At 41.9% G+C, this 22,044-nt stretch overlaps 2 protein-coding genes across 2 annotated transcripts; both read left to right on the top strand.

The window, feature by feature from the left end:
• Positions 1–1,909: 1,909 nt before the first annotated feature.
• Positions 1,910–9,764, top strand: LOC139391155 (endoplasmic reticulum membrane adapter protein XK-like). The gene is made up of 3 exons (XM_071138715.1): positions 1,910–3,022; positions 6,780–7,039; positions 7,125–9,764. Exons 1-3 carry the CDS (start codon positions 2,673–2,675, stop codon positions 7,961–7,963), a joined length of 1,449 nt encoding a protein of 482 aa, XP_070994816.1. The 5' UTR covers positions 1,910–2,672; the 3' UTR covers positions 7,964–9,764.
• Positions 9,765–11,416: 1,652 nt separating this feature from the next.
• Positions 11,417–19,462, top strand: LOC139390572 (NADPH oxidase 1). Its single transcript, XM_071137778.1, has 13 exons — positions 11,417–11,578; positions 11,849–11,944; positions 12,199–12,309; positions 12,579–12,663; positions 14,307–14,452; positions 16,753–16,934; positions 17,025–17,151; positions 17,266–17,358; positions 17,466–17,707; positions 17,932–18,094; positions 18,372–18,518; positions 18,627–18,751; positions 18,924–19,462. The coding sequence occupies exons 1-13, from the start codon at positions 11,534–11,536 to the stop codon at positions 19,048–19,050; spliced, it is 1,689 nt and encodes a 562-aa protein (XP_070993879.1). The 5' UTR covers positions 11,417–11,533; the 3' UTR covers positions 19,051–19,462.
• Positions 19,463–22,044: the final 2,582 nt, after the last annotated feature.

Genomic DNA, 22,044 nt, shown 5'->3' with positions numbered 1-22,044 from the left:
AGGTACAGAGAGAGGATAGAGAAGCTCAGAGATATAGGATCAGTCATGATGTGTCATATGAAGAGGCCGTGAAACAGATTGGTAGAACTACAGTGGGGACTGATGGAGATTACATGGATGTACCTGTAGTAAGTGGACCTACTGTCAGGGCTGATGCTTCTCATGGTCCTGGCAGGGTTTTGAGGCCTGTTCAGAAATGTTGTGCTCATGAATGTGCGGAATCAAAGGACACTTTAATAATGAATCAAGTTGATTTAATAGCTTCTATTGATAAGGTTATCAATATCAAAATGCCAGGTTGAAGGTTATTGTGGAGACGGCAAAATAGATATTGGGGGTAACAGATGTTACTGTTGAAATGGTTGTTTATATGCTGAACAATCTTAAGGGTGGAGTGTTTCAGTATCATATAGATAAAGTTTAATGGGGTTGGGGAGGAGGGGGGGTAGAAGTTAGGGATTTATTTGGTTTTGAATTATTATTATTATATATGCTACTGGTCAAAAGTTTTAGAACACCTACTCATTCAAGGGTTTTGCTTTATTTATACTATGTTCTGCATTGTAGAATAATAGTGAAGGCATCACAACTATGAAATACCACATATGGAGTCATGTAATGACAAAAAAGTATTAAACAAATCAAAATATGTTTTATATTTGAGATTCTTCAAAGTAGCCACCCTTTGCCTTGATGACAGCTTTTCACACGCTTGGCATTCTCTCAACCAGCTTCACCTGGAATGCTTTTCCACTCTGCGGTCCGACTCATCCCAAACCCTCTCAATTGGTTGAGGTCGGGGGATTGTGGAGGCCAGGTCTTCTAATGCAGCACTCATCACGCTCTTTCTAGATATAATAGCCCTTACACAGCCTGAAGGCCCAAACCAGATGGGATGGCGTATCGCTGCAAAATGCTGTGATGGCCATGCTGGTTAAGTGTGCCTTGAATTCTAAATAAATCACAAACAATGTCACCAGAAAAGCACCCACACACCATAACACCTCCTCCTCCATGCTTTACGGTGGGAAATACACATGCGGAGATCATCCGTTCACCCACACCGCATCTCACAAAGACACGGCGGTTGGAACCATAAATCTTGAATTTGGACTCCAGACTAAAGAACACATTTCTCATATTTCTTGGCCCAAGCAAGTCTCTTCTTCTTCTTGGTGTCCTTTAGTAGTGGTTTCTTTGCAGCAATTCGACCATGAAGGCCTGATTCATGCAGTCTCCTCTGAACTGTTGATGTTGAGATGTGTCTGTTACTTGAACTATGTGAAGCATTTATTTGGGCTGCAATCGGAGGTGCAGTTAACTCTAATGAACTTATCTTCTGAAGCAGAGGTAACTCTGGGTCTTCCTTTCCTGTGGCGGTCCTCATGAGAGCCAGATTCATCATAGCGCTTGATGGTTTTTGCGACTGCACTTGAAGAAACCTTCAAAGCTCTTGAAATGTTCTGTATTCACTGACCTTCATGTCTTAAAATAACTTTTAAGAAGGCACACCTGTTAATTGAAATGCATTCCAGGTGACAACCTCATGAAGCTGGTTGAGAGAATGCCAAGAGTGTGCACAGCTGTCATCAAGGCAAAGTGTGGCTATTTGAAGAATCTGAAATATAACATATTTTTATTTGTTTAACACTTTTTTGGTTATTACATGATTCCATATGTGTTATTTCATAGTTTTGATGTCTTCACTATTATTATACAATGTAGAAAATAGTCTAAATAAAGAAAATAAAAACCCTTGAATGAGTTGGTGTTCTAAAACTTTTTTAAATAATTTTGGTTGTGCAGAATTGGGCAGATCATGATTGATCGTACATTCCAGCACAGTAGGTGGCGGCATACAGTTACACGATTGTTTGGGGACCTCCATTATATCGTAGAAGAAGGAGCCAACCGGGCCTAGGACCCAGGGGCTGTGAGCGGCAGCACTGCCCCTACCTTACATACACTTCCATAGAAAGAAAACAAATTAGAAAAAAAAAAATAGGAGACCTGTTCAGACACATGGTTTGCTTTCTTGATCACTAGCAGAGCTAACGAAAACATTCAAATTTGCAATGGGACACTACAGTGGATGGATTGTTTCGGTGTTGATAAGGATACAACATTTGACGTCGCTTTGGGGGTAAATGGGGGGCACTGAGCACAACATTTGCAGGCGGACATCAGCTGCATGCATGTCTTTGGCAAAGAAAGTTTCGAGCGCAATGCAAATCTTTGACAATGACTGGTGTTTACACGTACAACCACCCGGTCTTGACTTGGAAGGCTACCGGAGAGATACGATGCTGTTTTTATTTTATAGTGGCCATGGTGTCGAAACTGTCTGTAAACGGAATGAAAATAAGCACAAGAGAGCGCGTCATGCTGAACGGTAAAGAGTTATTGTTGTGTATTGAAATTTGACGAAAGCACAGGACCTACCGAAGCAAACATTTAACGAGGAAACAATTGTAGACGACGTTTGACAAACTTTATATGTTCATGAATGATAAAACTGACCTGATTTGTTTGAAGAAATTGATACATAATGTCTGAATAGGGATACAATGTGACACTGCAATCCATAGCCTACTTTCCTGCCTAAAACGGAGCCATCCATCCGCCCTACAGTTCTCAATTATCTGACGTTGTTTTTGTTCAGTGAGAGGGCCATGGCAGAAGAGGGCGACCACGTCGAAAATATCTCTGACGTCGAGCAATCCCACCATGAATCCGCCTCTGAAAATGGAGTCATGTTGGTTGTCAACCACAGTAACATTCAGCCCCCTTTCAGCGTGGTGTTGGCCACATTGTTGTATTGTGCAGAGTTTGTCTGCGCAGCGGTGCTTTGCAACGTTTACCACAAGAGCGATGACGACATCTGGATGGGGTCAACCATCACCTTCATGTTGGTGCCCGCTGTATTGACTCAGTTGGCGCTGACATTCATTCATAGAGATTTAGGAAGAGACCGCCCCCTCGTCCTCTTCTTGCATCTACTACTCCTGGGCCCACTTATTAGGTAGGTATAGTACCACAAGTAATCACAGTGCTGAGTAGCTTCGGACCGCAACTAGGAGGACTTGAAGCATAGTGCTGAGTTGTGCTGTAATGTGAGTTGTCTACTGTCGCCCAGGCGTTCGTGGTACAGGCAGTAGAGCGCTCACCTCTGCACAGTAGAATCTTGCCCCCAATCAGCTGTTCTCTCTCCGGCTACATTGGTGAGATCATTCCAATTTGGTGGTCTCGGGCGGGTTGTTGGGGAAGCGTACCTGTTGTCAGGTGGGACTGTGCGGGAAGATGCTTCTCGAAGGAGAGAGGGTAATGTGTAAAATGGTTTATATATGAGCGTTCTACTGCCTGACATAGTGTAGAACACTATACCCCACTTTACAAAAAATATTTCCGTTTTGACACTGCAGTAACTGCAGTTGACTGTGGTGTTTTGGATGCAGTAATTAAACAATTGCACTGTACTGCAAAATTACTGCAGTAAAAAAATACTTAATTTGGACGCAGTATTTGCAACATACTGCACTCATGAGCCCTCACGAAACTACTTTCTTTCCCGCTACAGTACTGCAGGCATACTAGGAAACGCTCTACAATGTTTACTCAGTTATCCTATAAATTAGGCCGTGTGTTTTCCTGCCTCTTCAAACCTGTTTGACCAGATGTGAAGTGGGTAAATGTTCAGATGGACCCTCTCATTTACTCCTTTGTCAGACATACCAGTCGTGTAGTCTACTGTAGATACAGCTGCTTCTTTGTGTCAACCCACTTCTAATTGGGTTTGAGCTGTCAGTGCAAAGTGACAAGTTGTAAGGAGTGGGGCCTCATTTTGAGGTCAATGCCATTGGTATACAGAAATGTATGTCTTAGTTTTGATGAGACACTTTTAATTTAATTTGTTTCACATATCTAATTGGCTGAAATTAGAGAACCATATCTCTCCTTTTGCTTTGGTGTGAAATGCCCACCCTTTGAAGGCTTCCATTGCTGCTCAAACGCTGAAAGTCCCCTCACTTAATTATTTAAATACAAATCACTCTTAGCTAAACCTGTTGAACAAACCGTGAGCCATTTGTCACTTGCAAAATAAAGTTCAAGGGGAGTCTTTGGTAGCTGTTTAGAAACGGGGCATATCTTGAGTGACACTGTTGGTGAGCTTTGGTTTGTCAACCGTACCTTGGATTTGACTAATATTTGATCCATTGTAGTAGAGCTGGACGATATGGGCAAAAATCCATAGCACTGTGAATTGATGTGTTAACGATAAGTATATAACATTAATGTGCAAAGATAGTATTAATCTTTTAAACTACTAGTAGTTTAATGGTTGTAGCCATAAATTGTCACATTAACAATCACCCATATTAGCAAACTTATTTAATTTCAAATGTCATGTTTCTCTACAATAAATGATATCAGCAAAATGTCTGCGATAAGTGGTCAACAATTATCAACACCGGTTTATCGACCCAGCTCTACACCGTAGGCCTTGTAGATAGCTGAGGGTGTGGCCCTTTAACACTGCAAGAAGTAGGCCTTTGGCATGTTGTCTTTAGCTCTGCGTGACTTACCATTCCATATGGTGTACAATGGATAACATTACAGATAACAAAAGACCCAGAAAAGTAGCATAATAGTGTTTCCTACAATTCATTATTGTCGTTCTGCATTGAATATTTTCCACATCAAGGAACTGCCTTGAATCTGTGAGGTGAATGTGACCCATTTAGTGAAGTGTGACTATCAGCCATGTGTGGAAGAAACCACTGTGTCAAGTATTCAAATTTCTAGTGGAGCCTCTGACTGGGATGTGGAAGCAGTGACCTGTGTCATATCCCTCCAGACTCCTCTAGAGTAGCAGATTTACTGCATGAAAACACACTATCAATGTTTTTGGTGGATGATAAAATCACAGATCATTATCGGTGTTGACGCATTTCGATATAGCAGGTTTCTTAGCAACTCCGACCAAGGGTTGAAATGCTGCTGGCTGCATGGCTTGCTTTACCTTGTAATAGGCAAGGACTACATCACAGGGTAGTGTTTGTCTTGTTACTTGCATATCTGTAAACTTAACACAAAGTACAGTTTCACTATATGAATGTGTCTGGCAATCTATATCTTAGATAATCTGTTGACAAGATGTTGTGTAACATGGCCATCTGGGAATCCCTGTAGTGTCAGGTTGGTTCCCTGCTTGAGTGGACCTTGTCACAGCTTGTCTCTGAGAGAATATATTCCTCCCCTGAGGCAAAAGTAGCTACATACTTAGTTGATAGCAATCTCCCTTTCCCAGCATGCAGCACTGAAACGATGTTTACAGACAATGAAGAAAGGTTGGTGTCTGTATGTCCTTAGCCCCAATGCATCTTGTGGGTGTTATGCCAAATCACGGTTGTTAACCAGAACGAGGTGAGAGTCTCTACTGTCTCTCAAGGAGCATGCTGAGAGGATTTCCTGATGATGAAACTACCCTTGTGGCTTTTTTGATGAAAGACCACTGCAACGGTTGCTTGAACTGCAGCACATGTCTTAAAGTGGCAATCAGCAGTTGAAACAATAAAAAGCAATCTCACCGCCACTGTTTTGCTAAAAAGCTGAGGAATGAGGCTGGAGAAATGTAACCACTCAAATAACCACTCAAATTCATAGACAGAGCTATGGATGCCAGGACTTGACCATCCATGATATAAAATTATAAAGCTAAACAATGTTAATTTACATTGGAGTAAAACAGGCTTATATTTTGGGTTCTGATGGGGTATGACAGTTGAACTAAGCTCATGAGGCATTTGTAAGTTATATTCAATAATCTCTGGGTAGGCTACATATCATTAATTTGTAAGTCCAAAAATGGATGAAGCTCCTACAGATTTAAGGTAGTTCCTTATTGCATGTGTGTTTTACTTTGTACTCTTTACAAGTACTGGTAGCCTAAGCAGAGAGCAAAGTGATTTTTATGGCCAGGGAGTAATTACCCGGCAGTAGGCACTTTTTGCTTCGGCTGATGGTACCATTTAGATGCTGCTGTGGACATCGGGCATATTGATTCTGTCAACCAACCTTTTCCACAGCTGTGCTTTTTCCTCTAAGTGAAATACATTGTTTCTTAGTCATTCAGAACCTGAATTTCTGGCTGGCTGGTCTGACTCCAGCATGCATTCTTAGCTGCATTATAATGCCAAGCTTCCCTGGAAATCAATCAGAAAATCATAGTCTTGTGACCGCTAGCCGCCCATCTGTAGACCAGTCATAAAACTCTCCAACAGTTTTTTGCATAGGCTACCAGTAGTACCACTGGAGAGATGAGGGGTGGCTTGGGCCCCTCCCAAATGTCTCTCGGTTCCGAGAGAATTGAAGTCAGACGAGAGGCTCTTGTTTTGGTTGTGCACTGTAAGGTCACAGCGAACGTGATTTCTCCAGCACCACAACAGCCACCGTCTGTAAATGGCTGACGGCTGGATGTGGTGTCCTGTAGCAGCCCACAGCTGAGCTAGCAGGAAGAGAATACTAGTAGCTAGCCTGTCTATGTTCTCTCCCCTAAGCCCATGTCCAAAGTAGATGTTTTGGAGCCATATAGCAATGTTGCATTTTTTTACATTTTAAATATGAAGCAAAATGTAATATTTATTGATGAAAATATTGAATGATAATGCAAATCATGTGATTTTGTTTTTTTACTTCCAATCTTAGTTTTCTTTTTTTTGTCAGCCTGTACTGCCCTCTGGTGGCTGTGGTATTACTCCATTCTCTCCTTTCCTCCTCAGGTGTTTTGAGGCTCTGGTGGTTTACTTCAAAGCGGGTAAAGAGGAGGAGCCGTATGTGACCATCTCCAGGAAGATCAAGCTGAAGAAGGATCAGGCCACGCCCATGGAGTGGGAGATCGGCCACTCGGAGCGCAAGCTTGCCACCCACCGTAACGCCTTCAAACGCACCGCCGTCATCCAGGCCTTCCTGGGATCCACACCCCAGCTCACCCTGCAGCTGTACGCCAACATCCAGGAGAAGTACTTCCTCCCTATCAGACGTAAGAGTCCTCTTGATGGCATTCATGGCGAATGCTGCTGTTTTGGAGGGTCTAACGAGTACTTTTGTCTCTGTGTTCATTCCAGTGACTTTGATGGTCATCTGCCTAATCTCCATCACCTACGGGGCCCTGGTGTGCAGCGTGTTGGCCATCAACATCCGCTACGACGACTACAAGGTGCGGCTGCGCCCAGCCGCCTACCTCTGTATGATCCTGTGGCGGGGCCTGGAGATAGCCACACGCGTCACCTCCCTGGTGTTGTTCAGCTCCGCGCTCACCTATTGGGTGATCCTCGTGGGCCTGGGCAACCTGCTTTTCTTCTTCCTGCAGCCCTGGGCCGAGTTTTGGGCTCGACGCGCCTCGCTGCCCGACAACGTGGAGAAGAACTTCAGCAAGCTGGGCACCACGGTGGTGCTGTCGCTGGTCACCTTCCTGTACGCCTGCATCAACGTCTTCTGCTGGTCGGCCGTGCAGCTAGACCTGGGCCACCGCGACCTCATCGAGATGAAGCAGCACTGGGGCCGCCTGGCCGCCTACTACGGCGGACGCTTCCTGGAGAACAGCGTGCTCATCGCCCTCTGGTACTTCTACAAGTCAGACTTCTACTCGTATGTGTGCGCCCCGTTGCTGGTGGCCCAGCTGCTCATCTGCTACAGCCTGGCCGTGCTCTTCATGCTACTCTTCTACCAGTTCTGCCACCCGTGCCGGCGTCTCTTCAGGCACAACGTGCACGACTGCCTGGCCTGCGTCTGCTGCTGTCGGAGGGGTGTGGGGAGAGCGGGGGAGGGGCATCCCCACTCCTATTCCACCACTGCCACCATGGTGCTGGTGCCGCTGGAGCCGCCAGACCTACAACCCCCTGACCTCACCAGCCAGCTGGGGGAGCACGAGACGGCAATCGCTGAAGACATGGAGGCGGCTTGAGAAGGCCCCACATTGTGATTTGATGATATGGGGCCACTGCTTGGTGCAGCTACTGAACTAATGGCTATGTACACTCAGGACTGTTATACTGTGAGTGGTGCAGATTAGGAGATGGACAGAGCAGCTCATTCTGTACTGCGGTGCACAGAGGACAAGTTGGTCTCAAGTGGTTAGCTAAGCGCATTTCAAATTGGTGCCATGATTTTATCGATGCTGCTCGTTTTAGAATAACACGTGCACGCAGAGCCTTGGACTTAAAAAGATAAGCCATGATATAGACAATGTTACATCACTGTTGTTGAATGGGAAATGGGTTACTGACGAGTGCACCGTTTGTACTGGACATCTACTGTACAGGTAGAGAGACAGTGGGTCAAGGGAGTCCAAAGAATGTACTCTGTTAAGATATGCCGGTGTGATGCACAAAGGCAGCCTTGAGAGAGCAGCACAGGGTCAGATACAGTGGGGCCAGGTGTGTGGGAAGCATGCCAAGTGTCTCCGGCCCTAGAGGACTGATTTGCCCTTTAAACTGGGACTTCCCCTGCTTAGTTCTCGGGGGTTTACTTAATGAACAAACTCCAGATGTTGCATTAGGGTTCTTTTTCATCTGCACGCCTATATGTAAGATGGGGGAAATAAAAGGTTAGATGAAATCCGAGCTACCTTCCTCATACCCCACTCCACCCACTGTAATGAATGGTTTGTATTATACTGAACAAAAATTTAAACGCAACAGTTTCAACGATTTTACTGAGTTACAGTTCATGTAAGGAAATCAGTCAATTTAACTAAATGAATTAGACTCTAATCTATGGATTTCACATTACTGGGCAGGGGCACAGCCATGGGAGGGCATAGGCCCACCCATTTGGGAGCCAGTCCCAGCCAATCAGAATTAGTTTTTCTTTGCAAAAGGGCTTTATTACTGACCAGAAATACTCCTCAGTTTCGTCCCCTGTCCTGGTGGCTGGTCTCAGACGATCCAACAGGTGAAGAAGCCGGATGTGGAGGTCCTGGGCTGGCGTGGTTCCACGTGGTTGTGAGGCCGGTTGGACGTACTGCCAAATTCTCTAAAATGACATTGGAGGTGGCTTATGGTAGAGAAATTAACATTAAATTATCTGGCAACAGCATTGGTAGACATTCCTGCAGTTAGCATGCCAATTGCACACTCCCTCAACTTGAGAAATCTGTGGCATTGCGTTGTGACAACTGCACACTTTAGAGGCCGTTTGTCTCCAGCACAAGGTGCACCTGTGTTATGATCATGCTGTTTAATCAGCTTCTTGATATGCTACACCTGTCAGGTGGATGGATTATCTTGGCAAAGGATAAATGCTCACTAACAGGGATGTAAACAAATCTGTGCACTTCTTTTATGAGAAATATGGAACATTTCTGGGATCTTTTATTTCATCTCATGAAACATGGGACCAACACTTTACATGTTGCGTTTATATTTTTTTTCAGTGTAGTATCTGGCTGTGTAGTATCAGTTTGCCCTTCATTTTTTTCCTTTGCAAACACAGTGGTTAAAAGGCAAATTGAGTCTCACAGTGATCCTTTTGAAGTGGGTTGAAGAGCCAATAGATCTTATGTAATCACACTGTCCTTGTACATATATTGTAATTTAAATGCAATTCAGAACATATCTTTTTACTTTCAATGAGGACTTAATATAAAGAACTTGTTTTTGTTTTGTATGGTCTGTTTCAATAGTATGTTTAAGTGCATTATCTTTTGCATTGTTACTTGAATGTAAATTTGTTGAATAAAAAATGCTGTTATATATATATATATATATATATATCATATTATGTCGTTAATTATTATAATAGTAGCCTATGGTATAGCTTTCCGAAAAACCTTTATAGATAGGAAGGTAAACATGAAAGGAAAGGGGGATACCTAGTCAGTTGTACAACTGAATGCATTCAACTGAAATATACAGATTTTTACCTTGTCAGTTCGGGGATTCGATCCAGCAACCTTTCGTTTATTGGCCCAACGCTCTGAGGTGTTCATCAGCGCTGGCACCACAGGTCCCTTGGCAAAACTCCTGAACCAAGTTGTAGCAGGGACCTTAAGGGTTGCACTATTGCCTGGGGCAAGTGAACTGAGCTGTTGGACAAGTTGAGCCTGCTCTAAAGTTGCCCAGCTGAGAGAGAGAAAGATTTTTGTTTTGTTGGTGAAAAACGGGAAGGAATTCCAGAAGAACTAGCCTGGAACTTGTCTTTCTGGGTCATCCCCATTGTTTAAGAGAAAGAAGGACAATTTATGGCAGATGGGCTTTTAAAACTGAAGACTGCAAATCAATCATACTGTGTTTATAGCCTAAGCCAATTGATCTGTGTTAAGATAAAATGTGGTTTATATTCAAACTTCGGTTGGCTAGGATACCTAGGCCTTTTAAATCCAACATTATTGACGAATAAATCAAATCGACAAATAGTAATGACAGGCTAGACTGAATATAACTTAAGGGTTTTGGACACAGGCCATTCCCATTCCTGGGCCTACATGATGCAACCCTGTTTAAAACAAGCACAGCCCTGTTAGTTATATTGACTAATCACAGTTGCCTGTGTAATGGAAAGTCCCCTGTTAGTCTAGTTTTTAAATAGAATTCATATGAAAAAGTACACCGTTTATGCAGTTTTACAGGGTTTACATCCTCCCTACAGGGCAAGGTGTTTTCCAGGACTCTAAAACTATGTGATCTGATTAGAAAACTCTATTTTCATCATAGCCCATATTAAACCGTTTAGCAACTGATTTATCACTTTGGCTGCGTTTACACAGGCAGCCCAGTGTACAGTATCTCGGCCGGAGCAATAGGATGAAATGGCTCGTGCTCTGCTCACCCTGACCAAAAGTTGCTATCCCAGTGTAACAGGTAAAAAACGTATTAAAAAATCCCCTGCCTAATGGGACAACCACAGAGCAGGCTCAACTTGCCCGGCTGACATAAATTGTCCGTCTTTCACTTAAAACAATTGGGATGAACCAGAACTGGCTGGGCCCGCGAAACTGCGGTACGCCACTGTTTTCGAAAGTATTATAGAATATATTTTGATAGTGCCTTAACCACTGCATTGTTACTTTACTTTAAAATGATGTAATATAAATCATATTTTGTCTTTAAAAAATGTACTAGTACCCTTGATATTGCTTTCCAAAAAACATATAGAGCCATGGGAAAGTTAACGTGAGGCCTATGGATGCAGACAGAGATGGATATAGTCGGGCGGACTGGCTCTTTCTCAATTGTCCAAAAAACCGCCCTCTTCTTGGAACCGAAGAGCCAGCAACATTCAGTCAAAAAAATACAATTCTTCCTCATTCCACAGACGCGAGGAATGACATGCTGACATTTCGCTTTCAACAAACACAAAGGATTACTTTACTCATTGAGTAATGCAATTTTATGGACTGTACTTTTCCTCATGTCATGACTTGGGCTAGTGACTGACTTTAAATAGGCGGGGTGTGAACATACGCTACATAAAAACAACAGGTAACGATGTAAAGACCAGTAGCGTCACTGGTGGATGGCGAAAGTCCTTCAAAATGGGCAACTGGATAATTAACCATGGACTGTCATCCTTCATACTGGTAAGAACATGAGTATTACCTTAATCATCTTCGACAGTGTAGGCTACAATTATTCTATAATGTAAATGAATGAGATAAAACAATTTGGGCTCTTATCTGGACTGCCAGACAAAGCCCATCCGAGTGATGACCCAGATGCGCAATATCTCTCCAAATGCACAAAATAATATAATAATGTTATTTTTAGGAGTAATAAATACAATTAAGTAACATACAATAGTCACGATCCTGCTTTTTTGGGTAATGGCCTCCTCCTGGCTGGATTTACAGGTGGTCTGGATGGCCATCAATATATTCCTGTTCCTCTGGTTCTATTTCTTCTACGACTTGGGGGATCAGTTTTTCTACACACGCCACATTTTAGGGGTGAGTCTTACCATATTATTTAGGCCTTAGGTAGTATAAACATAGTATGTGCTCAATGATCCATGCATTTGACTTAAATAGGACAAGTATGCAATTTTCCGATGTCCGTTGAGTTTTTTAATTCTATATAATTGCAGTTTTAATTGAGGTCTACCTGTAGCGTACACCATTCCTAATGATAGGACAGATGTCAAAGATAGTATGTATAGGATAACACATTACACAGGTTGACATGGGTGTCTTTGGGCTTTCAGTCTGCATTGGCCTGGGCCAGAGCCCCTGCAGCCGTCCTCAACTTCAACTGCCTGCTGATTCTGCTGCCCGTGTGTCGTAACCTGCTGTCTCTCATTCGAGGCTCCTTCATGGTAAGACTTTCTAGTGCCAAAGGCTGGGCCAAGGGTGGGGACATTCATTGTGCAAGTGTCTAATTTGTCATCAGAGAATATTGTGGCTGTAATTCCCTGTGTTCTGTAAATGACTGCGTAGTCATATTGTCTGATGACACCTATAATGGAACAGACTTGTATAGTTGAATTGTTTTTCTAATAGATGATAAAGGTTCATGGCCTTTAATTGACTTTGATTGTCATCTTCATTGTGATTTTTCTTGAACGTTCTTGTGTTGCTGTTTCAGTGCTGTGGGCGAACTATGAGGAAACAGCTGGACAAAAATATCAGTTTCCACAAGCTGGTGGCCTACATGATTGGGCTGATGACAGGTATGGAACACTTGCTTGCTGGTCAGATAAGCAGCTGAAAACCCCTAACCTGAAGCCTTTTGCAGAGATAAATACTCTACTCAATTTTAGTCAACAGTACTTATGAAACATGCAAGATTTATGTGAAATTGTTACCAGTTTTATTTAGTCACCACAAAATATGACACTTTCTCATTGTGGGGAAGGCATATGCAATAATAAATCTATCTTTGTCTTTTTCACCCCTTGACTTATGCTAGATAAAGGGATACTGAAGCTAAATATTGACTTAGGGTGTATTGTGTTATATGGGAAAGTCCTGACCTCGGAGAGACTAGAGCCCTCACAAAGTCTGTTTCAAGAAGGACAAAGGAAACAACCCAGCCTTTAGAAAACATACAGTCCTGTGAAAAAGTATTTGCCCCCTCTCTGATTCTCTACTTTTGCATATTTTTTATACTGAATGTTAGCAGATCTTCAACCAAAACCTAGTATTAAATAAAGGGAACTTGAGTTTACATATAACAAAAAATATATACTTATTTTATTTATTTAATTAACAAAGTTATGCAACACTCAATGCCTCTACGTGAAAAGTAATTGCCACCTTACACTCAATAATTGGTTGTGCCACCTTTAGCTGCAATGACTGCAACCGAATGCTTCCTGTAGTTGTTGATCAGTCTCTCATATCGCTGTGGAGGAATTTTGTCCCACTCTTGCATGCAGAACTGCTTTAACTCAGTGACATTTCAAGCAAGTCCTGCCACAACATCTCAATTGGGATTAGTTCTGGACTTTGACTAGGCCATTCCAAAACATATATTTTGTTGTTGCTTTTTAACCATTTTCTTGTAGACTTGTGTATTTTGAATCATTGTCTTGCTGCATGACCCAGCTGCCCTTTAGCTTCAGCTCACAGACGAATGGCCTGACATTCTCCTGTAGAATTATCTGATACAGAGCAGAATTCATGGATCCTTCTATTAAGGCAAGTCGTCCAAATCCTGAGGCAGGGGTTCCATTATGCCTGGCGAAAACCATATACTGCATTCCACCAACGGTCAAGCATGGTGGTATTGTGATGGTTTGGGGATGCTTTTCTGTCTCAGGACCTGGATGTGTGTAAGGGGGAAATTGGGTGTTGCATAACTTTGTTTATGAAATAAATTAAATAAGTAAGTAATTGTTGTGTTATCGGTTCCCTCAGGTTCCCTTAATCTAGTACCAGGTTTTGGTTGAAGATCTGATAACATTCCGTATCACAAACATATAAAAGTAGAGAAAATTAGAAAGGGGGGAAATACTTTTTCACAGCACTGTATGTGACACTTTTGATAGAACATGGGAACATTATTCCTCCAGTATCTTGAGATGTACTATTCAAGATAAACTACATGACCAAAAGTATGTGGACACCTGCTCATCGAACATCTCATTACACAATCATGGGCATTAATATGGAGTTGGTCCCCCCTTTGCTATTATAACATTCTCCACTCTTCTGGGAAGGCTTTCCACTAGATGTTGGAACATTGCTGCGGAGACCAACTAATTAACCTTCATTGCCCTAAATGGATGTCAAATTTGGGTGTGGAATTATCCTGTTGAACAAATATGTCCTAATGGAAATGTTGCTGTTTCTTTTCCTCATTTTGGTGCAGCTGTTCACACCATTGCCCATTTTCTGAATGTGGAGTGGTACTATAATAGCAGGCTTGGGAAGTATGATGACCTCAGCATGGCCCTTTCCAACCTGGATGACTCAGGAAACACCACCTTCCTGAACCCAATCCGTTCTACAACCACTGTACGGATTACAATTTTTATTTAATTTTATTTATATTGTACTAGGTTAGTCTCATTGAGATTAAAAATTTCCTTTGCAAGAGACCTGGTCAAAAAAGCAGTACATAAAGTTTCAAACAATTAAAACACACAGTACTACAGTTTAAAATATCAGTTTACACTTTGTTATGGGAGGATTGGTTCAGCTAGAGGTCAAAACATTGACAGCCCCCTAAATAGCTTTCCACCATAGATTTGACCCTAGCAGCTATTGGCCATTGGAATATATATATATATATATATATATATATATATATATATATATATATATATATATATATATATACACACACACACACACACACACACACACACACACACACACACACACACACAGTTGAAGTCAGAGGTTTACATACACCTTAGCCAAATGCATTTAAACTCAGTTTTTCACAATTCCTGACATTTAATTCTAGTAAAACTTCCCTGTTTTAGGTCAGTTAGGATCACCACAATATGAAGTGTCAGAATAATAGTAGAGAGAATTATTTATTTCAGCTTTTATTTCTTTCATCACATTCCCAGTGGGTCAGAAGTTTACATACACTCAATTAGTATTTGGTAGCATTGCCTTTAAATTGTTTAACTTGGGTCAAACGTTTTGGGTAGCCTTCCACAAGCTTCCCACAATAAGTTGGGTGAATTTTGGCCCATTCCTCCTGCCAGAGCTGGTGTAACCGAGTCAGGTTTTCAGGCCTCCTTGCTTGCACATGATTTTTCAGGTTTGCCCACAAATTTTCCGTAGGATTGAGGTCAGGGCTTTGTGATGGCCACTCCAATACCTTGACTTTGTTGTCCTTAAGCCATTTTGCCACAACTTTGGAAGTTTGCTTGGCGTTATTGTTCATTTGGAAGACCCATTTGCGACCAAGCTTTAACTTCCTGACTGATGTCTTGAGATGTTGCTTCAATATATCCACATAATTTTCCTGCCTCATGATGCCATCTATTATGTGAAGTGCACCAGTCCCTCCTGCAGCAAAGCACCCCCACAACATGATGCTGCCACCCCCGTGCATCACGGTTGGGATGGTGTTCTTCAGCTTGCAAGCCTCTCCCTTTTTCCTCCAAACATAACGATGGTAATTATGGCCAAACAGTTCTATTTTTGTTTCATCAGACCAAAGGACATTTCTCCAAAAAGTATGGTCTTTGTCCCCATGTGCAGTTGCAAACCGTAGTCTGGATTTTTTTATGGCGGTTTTGGAGCAGTGGCTTCTTCCTTGCTGAGTGTCCTTTCAGGTTATGTCGATATAGGACTCGTTTTACTGTGGATATAGATACTTTTGACACCGTTTCCTCCAGCATCTTCACAGGGTCCTTTGCTGTTGTTCTGGGATTGATTTGCACTTTTCTAAACAAAATACGTTCATCTCTAGGAGACAGAACGCGTCTCCTTCCTGAATGGTATGACGGCTGCGTGGTCCCATGGTGTTTATACTTGAGTACTATTGTTTGTACAGATGAATGTGGTACCTTCAGGCGTTTGGAAATTGCTCCCAAGGATGAACCAGACTTGTGGAGGTCTACAATTTTTTTCTGAGGTCTTGGCTGATTTCTTTTGATTTTCCCATGATGTCAAGCAAAGAGGCACTGAGTTTGAAGGTAGGGCTTGAAATACATCCACAGGTACACCTCCGATTGACTCAAATTATGTCAATTAGCCTATCAGAAGCTTCTAAAGCCATGACATAATTTTCTGGAATCTTCCAAGCTGTTTAAAGACACAGTCAACTTAGTGTATGTACACTTCTGACCCACTGGAATTGTGATACAGTGAATTACAAGTGAAATAATCTGTCTGTAAACAATTGTTGGAAAAATTACTTGTGTCATGCACAAAGTAGATGTCCTAACCGACTTACCAAAACTATAGTTTTATTCCGACTTCAACTGTATGTGTGTGTGTGTGTGTGTGTGTGTATATATATATATATATATATATATATATATATATATATATATATATATATATATATATATACACACACACAGTTGAAGTCGGAAGTTTACACACACTTAGGTTGGAGTCATTAAACTCGTTTTTCAACCACTCCACAAATTTCTCTCTCTCTCTCTCTATATATATAGTACTGTATTATAATGCTTTGTATGTTATTATAACTAAGGTACAGAGGTTATCCTAGTCAGGTCTGGTCATCAGAAGAAACTCCTGGCACAGAGTAATTTTAGGTGTCTTATATAGGCATAGAGGTCATCTGACTGACTTGAATGTATTCTGATTGGCTCCTTCTTTCTCAGACGCCGACTCTCCTGGTGTTCACCAGCGTCGCGGGGATCACAGGCGTAATCATCACGCTGTCACTCATCCTCATAATCACCTCATCCATGGAGGTCATCAGGCGCAGCTACTTTGAGGTCTTCTGGTTCACACACCACCTTTTCATCGTCTTCTTCGCTGGGCTGGTCATCCATGGAGCCGGGTAAGGTTCTCTCAGTCACAGCTCCCATTAATTTCATGTAGAAATATTTGTTTTGGATCAAGAGTAAATGGCCTTGTCCTTTGTCTACAGACGCATCGTGCGAAGTCAGACCACCACCAATCCACCACATAATGCCACCTTCTGTAAAGATCGAATAGATGACTGGGGGAAGATTCAGGAGTGTCCCGTTCCCCAGTTTGCAGGGGGGTTCCCACAGGTAAGAGATTCCTCAATGACACCTACAACCAAAAATATCTTCTGTGAATCCCAGGCCTCATGGTAAGAGAATTGTCTCAGAAACTGTATATCCTGTGTTCCCTTGTCCCTACAGACCTGGATGTGGGTGATCGGTCCCATGATCCTCTATGTGTGCGAGCGCTTGCTGCGCTTCATCCGCTACATGCAGACCGTCAAATACAGAAAGGTGTGCACTGCAGTAACAAGTGACTTTTCTTTGTAATTGACAATAATTGTGTTTTCCATTCCATTAAAAGATAATCAACATCTGTCTCTACAACTCTCCTCTCTTAGATAGTTATTCGACCATCCAAAGTGTTGGAGCTGCAGCTGGTGAAGAACGGTTTCAAGATGGACGTGGGTCAGTATGTCTTCCTCAACTGCCCAGCCATCTCCCAGCTGGAGTGGCACCCCTTCACCATGACCTCGGCCCCCGAGGAGGACTTCTTCAGTGTGCACATCCGCTCCGTGGGCGACTGGACCCAGAAACTCATCAGCATTGTGGAGCAGCTTCCTGAGGGGGCTGAGGGACCCAAGTAATTTACTCCTCTTTATAGAAAAGCAGACAATGGCTTATACTGTATTAGCAAGATCCTCAGCTCAGTGGATAAGGATAAGGCAATGCAGGATTTCTGTGATAAATTGAAGTTACATATGCACAGATTTTAAATTGGAAACCATAGGAATTAGGCTTAGCTGGTAAAATTTTCCTGCCCTCCCTTCCTGTTTGCCATTGCTTGACCTTTGACCTGTCCCTCAGAATGGGTGTAGATGGACCGTTTGGTACGGCCAGTGAGGATGTGTTTGACTACGAGGTTGCCATGCTGGTTGGCGCTGGCATTGGAGTCACCCCCTTCGCCTCCATCCTCAAGTCCATCTGGTACAAATTCAAAGACTCCAACCCAAAGCTACGCACCAGAAAGGTAGGGAACACATTGATACTCTATGGCTTTCCATTGAAGTGACTAACCAGACAGCTTTAATGCTGCTAACCAGTCTAGCACATTTACAAAGTGGAAAGATTCCATGATGCACCTGACTGTTGGCTGACACCAAGCATTTCTTGTTTCTTAAGCAAAAGGTCACATAAACCTTGGATTCTATCTATGTGAATATGCTCATTTTTCATGGACTATTACCAGCATGGCATGTCATGCCTTTGTTTGAAATCACATTCTCATGTTTACTTCCTGGTTGCAGATCTACTTCTATTGGTTGTGCAGAGAGACGCATGCCTTTGAGTGGTTTGCAGATCTGCTGCAGCTGCTGGAGAGAGAGATGGAGGAAAGAGGCATGGGAAGCTTCCTCACCTACAAACTCTACCTCACTGGATGGGATCAGAGCCATGTACGTGAGGCAGCATACATACATTCACCAACAATCTGTATTACCATTTCCACTGTGAGACATGCAATAGTTGTGGTAGCGTCTGTTCACTATCTTTCTTCCCCATAGGCAAACCATGTGATGGTTCATGCCGATGCAGACACAGATGTGGTCACTGGTTTGAAGCAGAAAACAAACTATGGCAGGCCCAACTGGGATAAGGAGTTTGAACAAGTACGCAAAGAGAATCCGACGTAAGTTTGTTTACAACACATTTTGACATGACAGTATTCCCCTTATAAATCACTTTTGGACATTGCAGTTGGTAGTTAATAGCAGTGGTATTACATCTAAAACATATAGCTTGGTGTGTACCCTACATTGACTAAATTACTATATATTTTGGTCTCTTAACAATGTCCACAGGTCAGTGGTGGGCACATTCTTGTGTGGCCCTGCAGTCTTAGCTACTGTCTTGTCAAAGAAATGTGTCAAATACACGGATGTCGATCCCCGAAAGACCAAATTCTACTTCAACAAGGAGAACTTCTGAGCAAAACAATGTCTAATCTGCTCCTCTTGAAGAAAAGCTGGATCTTTGGTTTTCCAAAATATTGGCAACAGAGATTTTTTTTAGACCATTCATCTGAACACAATGGACAATGACCGATCCTGGTAGGTTGTCTAATATTTATTTCACATAGGATTCAGCTCCATCTTTACCACGTATCTTGTCGGCATTCATATTTTATTATAGGAATTACTTAGGCAGCAACTGAGCAAGAGACATTCAACTTTGACCAGGTTGTTGCGACCATTGTCATGATAACCTGGTGCAGCAGGCAGCATTGAGCTCGACAGTTTGTAGTGTAAGCATCTGCTTGGCATTTCCACGCCCAGTGGCTAGCAGTGGGAGAAGATGGAATGAGATGGATTTTGTCCGAAATTCTCTTGCATTTTCACATCGATGAAACATTTGATCTCAACACATTTTTATGTTCCAAAAAGATAATCTGTTACGAACTGACTGGACTAAGTTTAGTAGATTTTACCCTTTGCCAAAGTTGTAAAAAATGGTGTTGTTTAGAAGGAGGACAAAGGTGAATTGAGTTATTGCACACACGCACTTCAAAGAGTAGGCGTTCCCTAACGGAAATATGCAAATGTTTGTTAGAACGCACCAATAGGACCTCACTAGCTCGTGCTTGGCTCTGCCCACCTCCTTCCTTGTTCTGCCCACTATGACTAATTTGTTCCCATTGGAAATGACAGGCTGTGGTCCATCTTGGGTTAGTTTAAAACATCTTTGTTAAACTTCTGGTTCATTCAGTCATTCCTATGGGCGAAATTAATGGAGAAAGAATAGGGTTTTGGGATAAATGCCAAAAATTAGGTTTGAGGTTAACACAGGCTTAGAAGATCTTATACATTTTGTTCGATGATATATTATCAGTCAGTTAACATGACCTTTATGCATCTTGCAGCCTTAATGTGCTTTGTCGTAATTTTTGTTATTACATAAATGCTTCAAAATTCACAAAAACGTATGTTTGCTGATGAAGGTTATCTCATAGAACAAAATGTATAAGATCTCATAAGCCTGTGTTTACCACAGACCTTATTTTCAGCATTTATCCCCCCCAAAACATTTCCCCATGGGTGTTGGCCAACGAGCCATGGTGGACTCAGCCTCTGTTTAATGCCTACAAAAGACACCACTACTATTGCGCTCTATTGATCCATTTGTAAATTTCTCCAATAGGACAAACTGCAGTGCACTGCTTTCATTTGTTCACATTCACAAACAGCAGTGGTGGAAAAGGTACCCAATTGTCATACTTGAGTAAAAGTAAAGATACCTTAATTAATAGAAAACGGCTTGAGTAAAAGTTTCAAAGTATTTGGTTTTAAATATACTTAAGTATCAAAAGTAAATGTAATTGTGAAAATATACTTAAGTATAAAAAAGTATACATTTCAAATTCCTTATATTAAGCAAACCAGATGGCATTGTTTTTTTCAATTTTAATTTACGGCTAGCTACGGCCACGCTCCAATACTCAGACATAATTTACAAACGAAGCATGTGTTTAGTGAGTCCGCCAGATCACAGGCAGTAGGATGACCAGGGATGTTCTCTTGATAAGTGTGTGAATTGGACTATTTCCCTGTCCTGCTAAGCATTCAAAAATGTAACGCGTACTTTTGGGTGTCAGGGAAAGTGTATGGAGTAAAAAGTACATAATTGTCATTAGGATTGTAGTGATGTAAAACTGGTCAAAAATATAAATAGTAAAGTAAAGATACCCTAAAAAAAATACTTGAAAGTACTACACACCACTGACAAACAGTAAGTTAGAAGCTCGCCATACTTGTAAATAATTACCTTGTAAATGTGTTAAATTTTCCTGTTATGGTTAATAAAAAGTTGGCTACAGTTGAACACAAAACGTCAGATATGTTCTAGTAATTATTTGAACTGGCTAGCCAGCTAGAAAAAAAACCTTCCTTTCCCTACAGGCTTTGGTCAACAAGCCATGGTGGAGTTGATACCTTTCAGAAAGGTCTGCAAAAAGTTGGGGGCATAAATCTTGGGACTGAAAGCTGGCTGCCTCAGTGAATATATGGGTGTGTTTCGGCACTTGAATACCTTTTTGGATTCTACCTCTTCCACAGAAAACCGACAAGCCTTGCACACAGAGACAGAAGCTTTGTTATATCTGAACTACTCAGGGATTGGCTGGCTCCTTTGCTTCCCGCTTTTCACAATGAATCATGTATGAAGTCACTTACTGTTATTAATTGAAGACCTTTGTACAGAATAGCTCATCTTGTTAAAATGACTGCCATTAAATGACACATGGATGAGTTAGACATTCACTAAAGTGTAGGGAGTGGTTTGGTAGGTTACCTGTAATGGAGTGGCGTTATACATGTGGCCCAGGCCAACCATTGGATTTTGTTTGCCCCCCTCATTATCTAAATATTGGAGATTTTGATAAGGGAAATAAGATTTCTCTAGATAGCAGAGAAATCAAAGTCACTCTTCTTGGGGGCAATTTCGATACTACTTTATGGGGGTGTAACAAAATGTACACTGCCAATGTACTGAAAATTGTTCATTTGCTTTTACAGAAATGGTAGCTTGGGCAAGATAACCCACCTTAGATGCTTAAGCGTTGTTTTGTGCTTTCAAGGGGTGTGGCCACAGAGAAGGAAACAATATAGAATATAGAATAATCAATCTCCATTTCTTGGAAAAGACATGACTAGAAGGAAAGGAAGGTGAGGCATTGCCAGTCAGCCAGGGAATGTGTTCTAGATTAGATAGGAATGATGTTCTTATAAAGTGTACTTCTCTTACAATGATGTAACAGGGAAGACTCCCTGTTCCCTCTGACCCTGCACAATTATTTCACATTCTTTTTGGTCTTGATTCTGTTTCTTTTATAAGCAAATAGATCACTTTGTAGTCTACAATGACACTTTAATCCTCTTCTGTACATACCAACATCTTATCTGAATAAAATACTTTAATGCAAAAAGA

Source organism: Oncorhynchus clarkii, chromosome 31 (genome assembly GCF_045791955.1).
Source record: "Oncorhynchus clarkii lewisi isolate Uvic-CL-2024 chromosome 31, UVic_Ocla_1.0, whole genome shotgun sequence".
Taxonomy (NCBI): Eukaryota; Metazoa; Chordata; class Actinopteri; order Salmoniformes; family Salmonidae; genus Oncorhynchus; species Oncorhynchus clarkii.
Note: the sequence above shows the minus strand (reverse complement) of the source record. Positions and strands in the feature narration are given on the sequence as shown.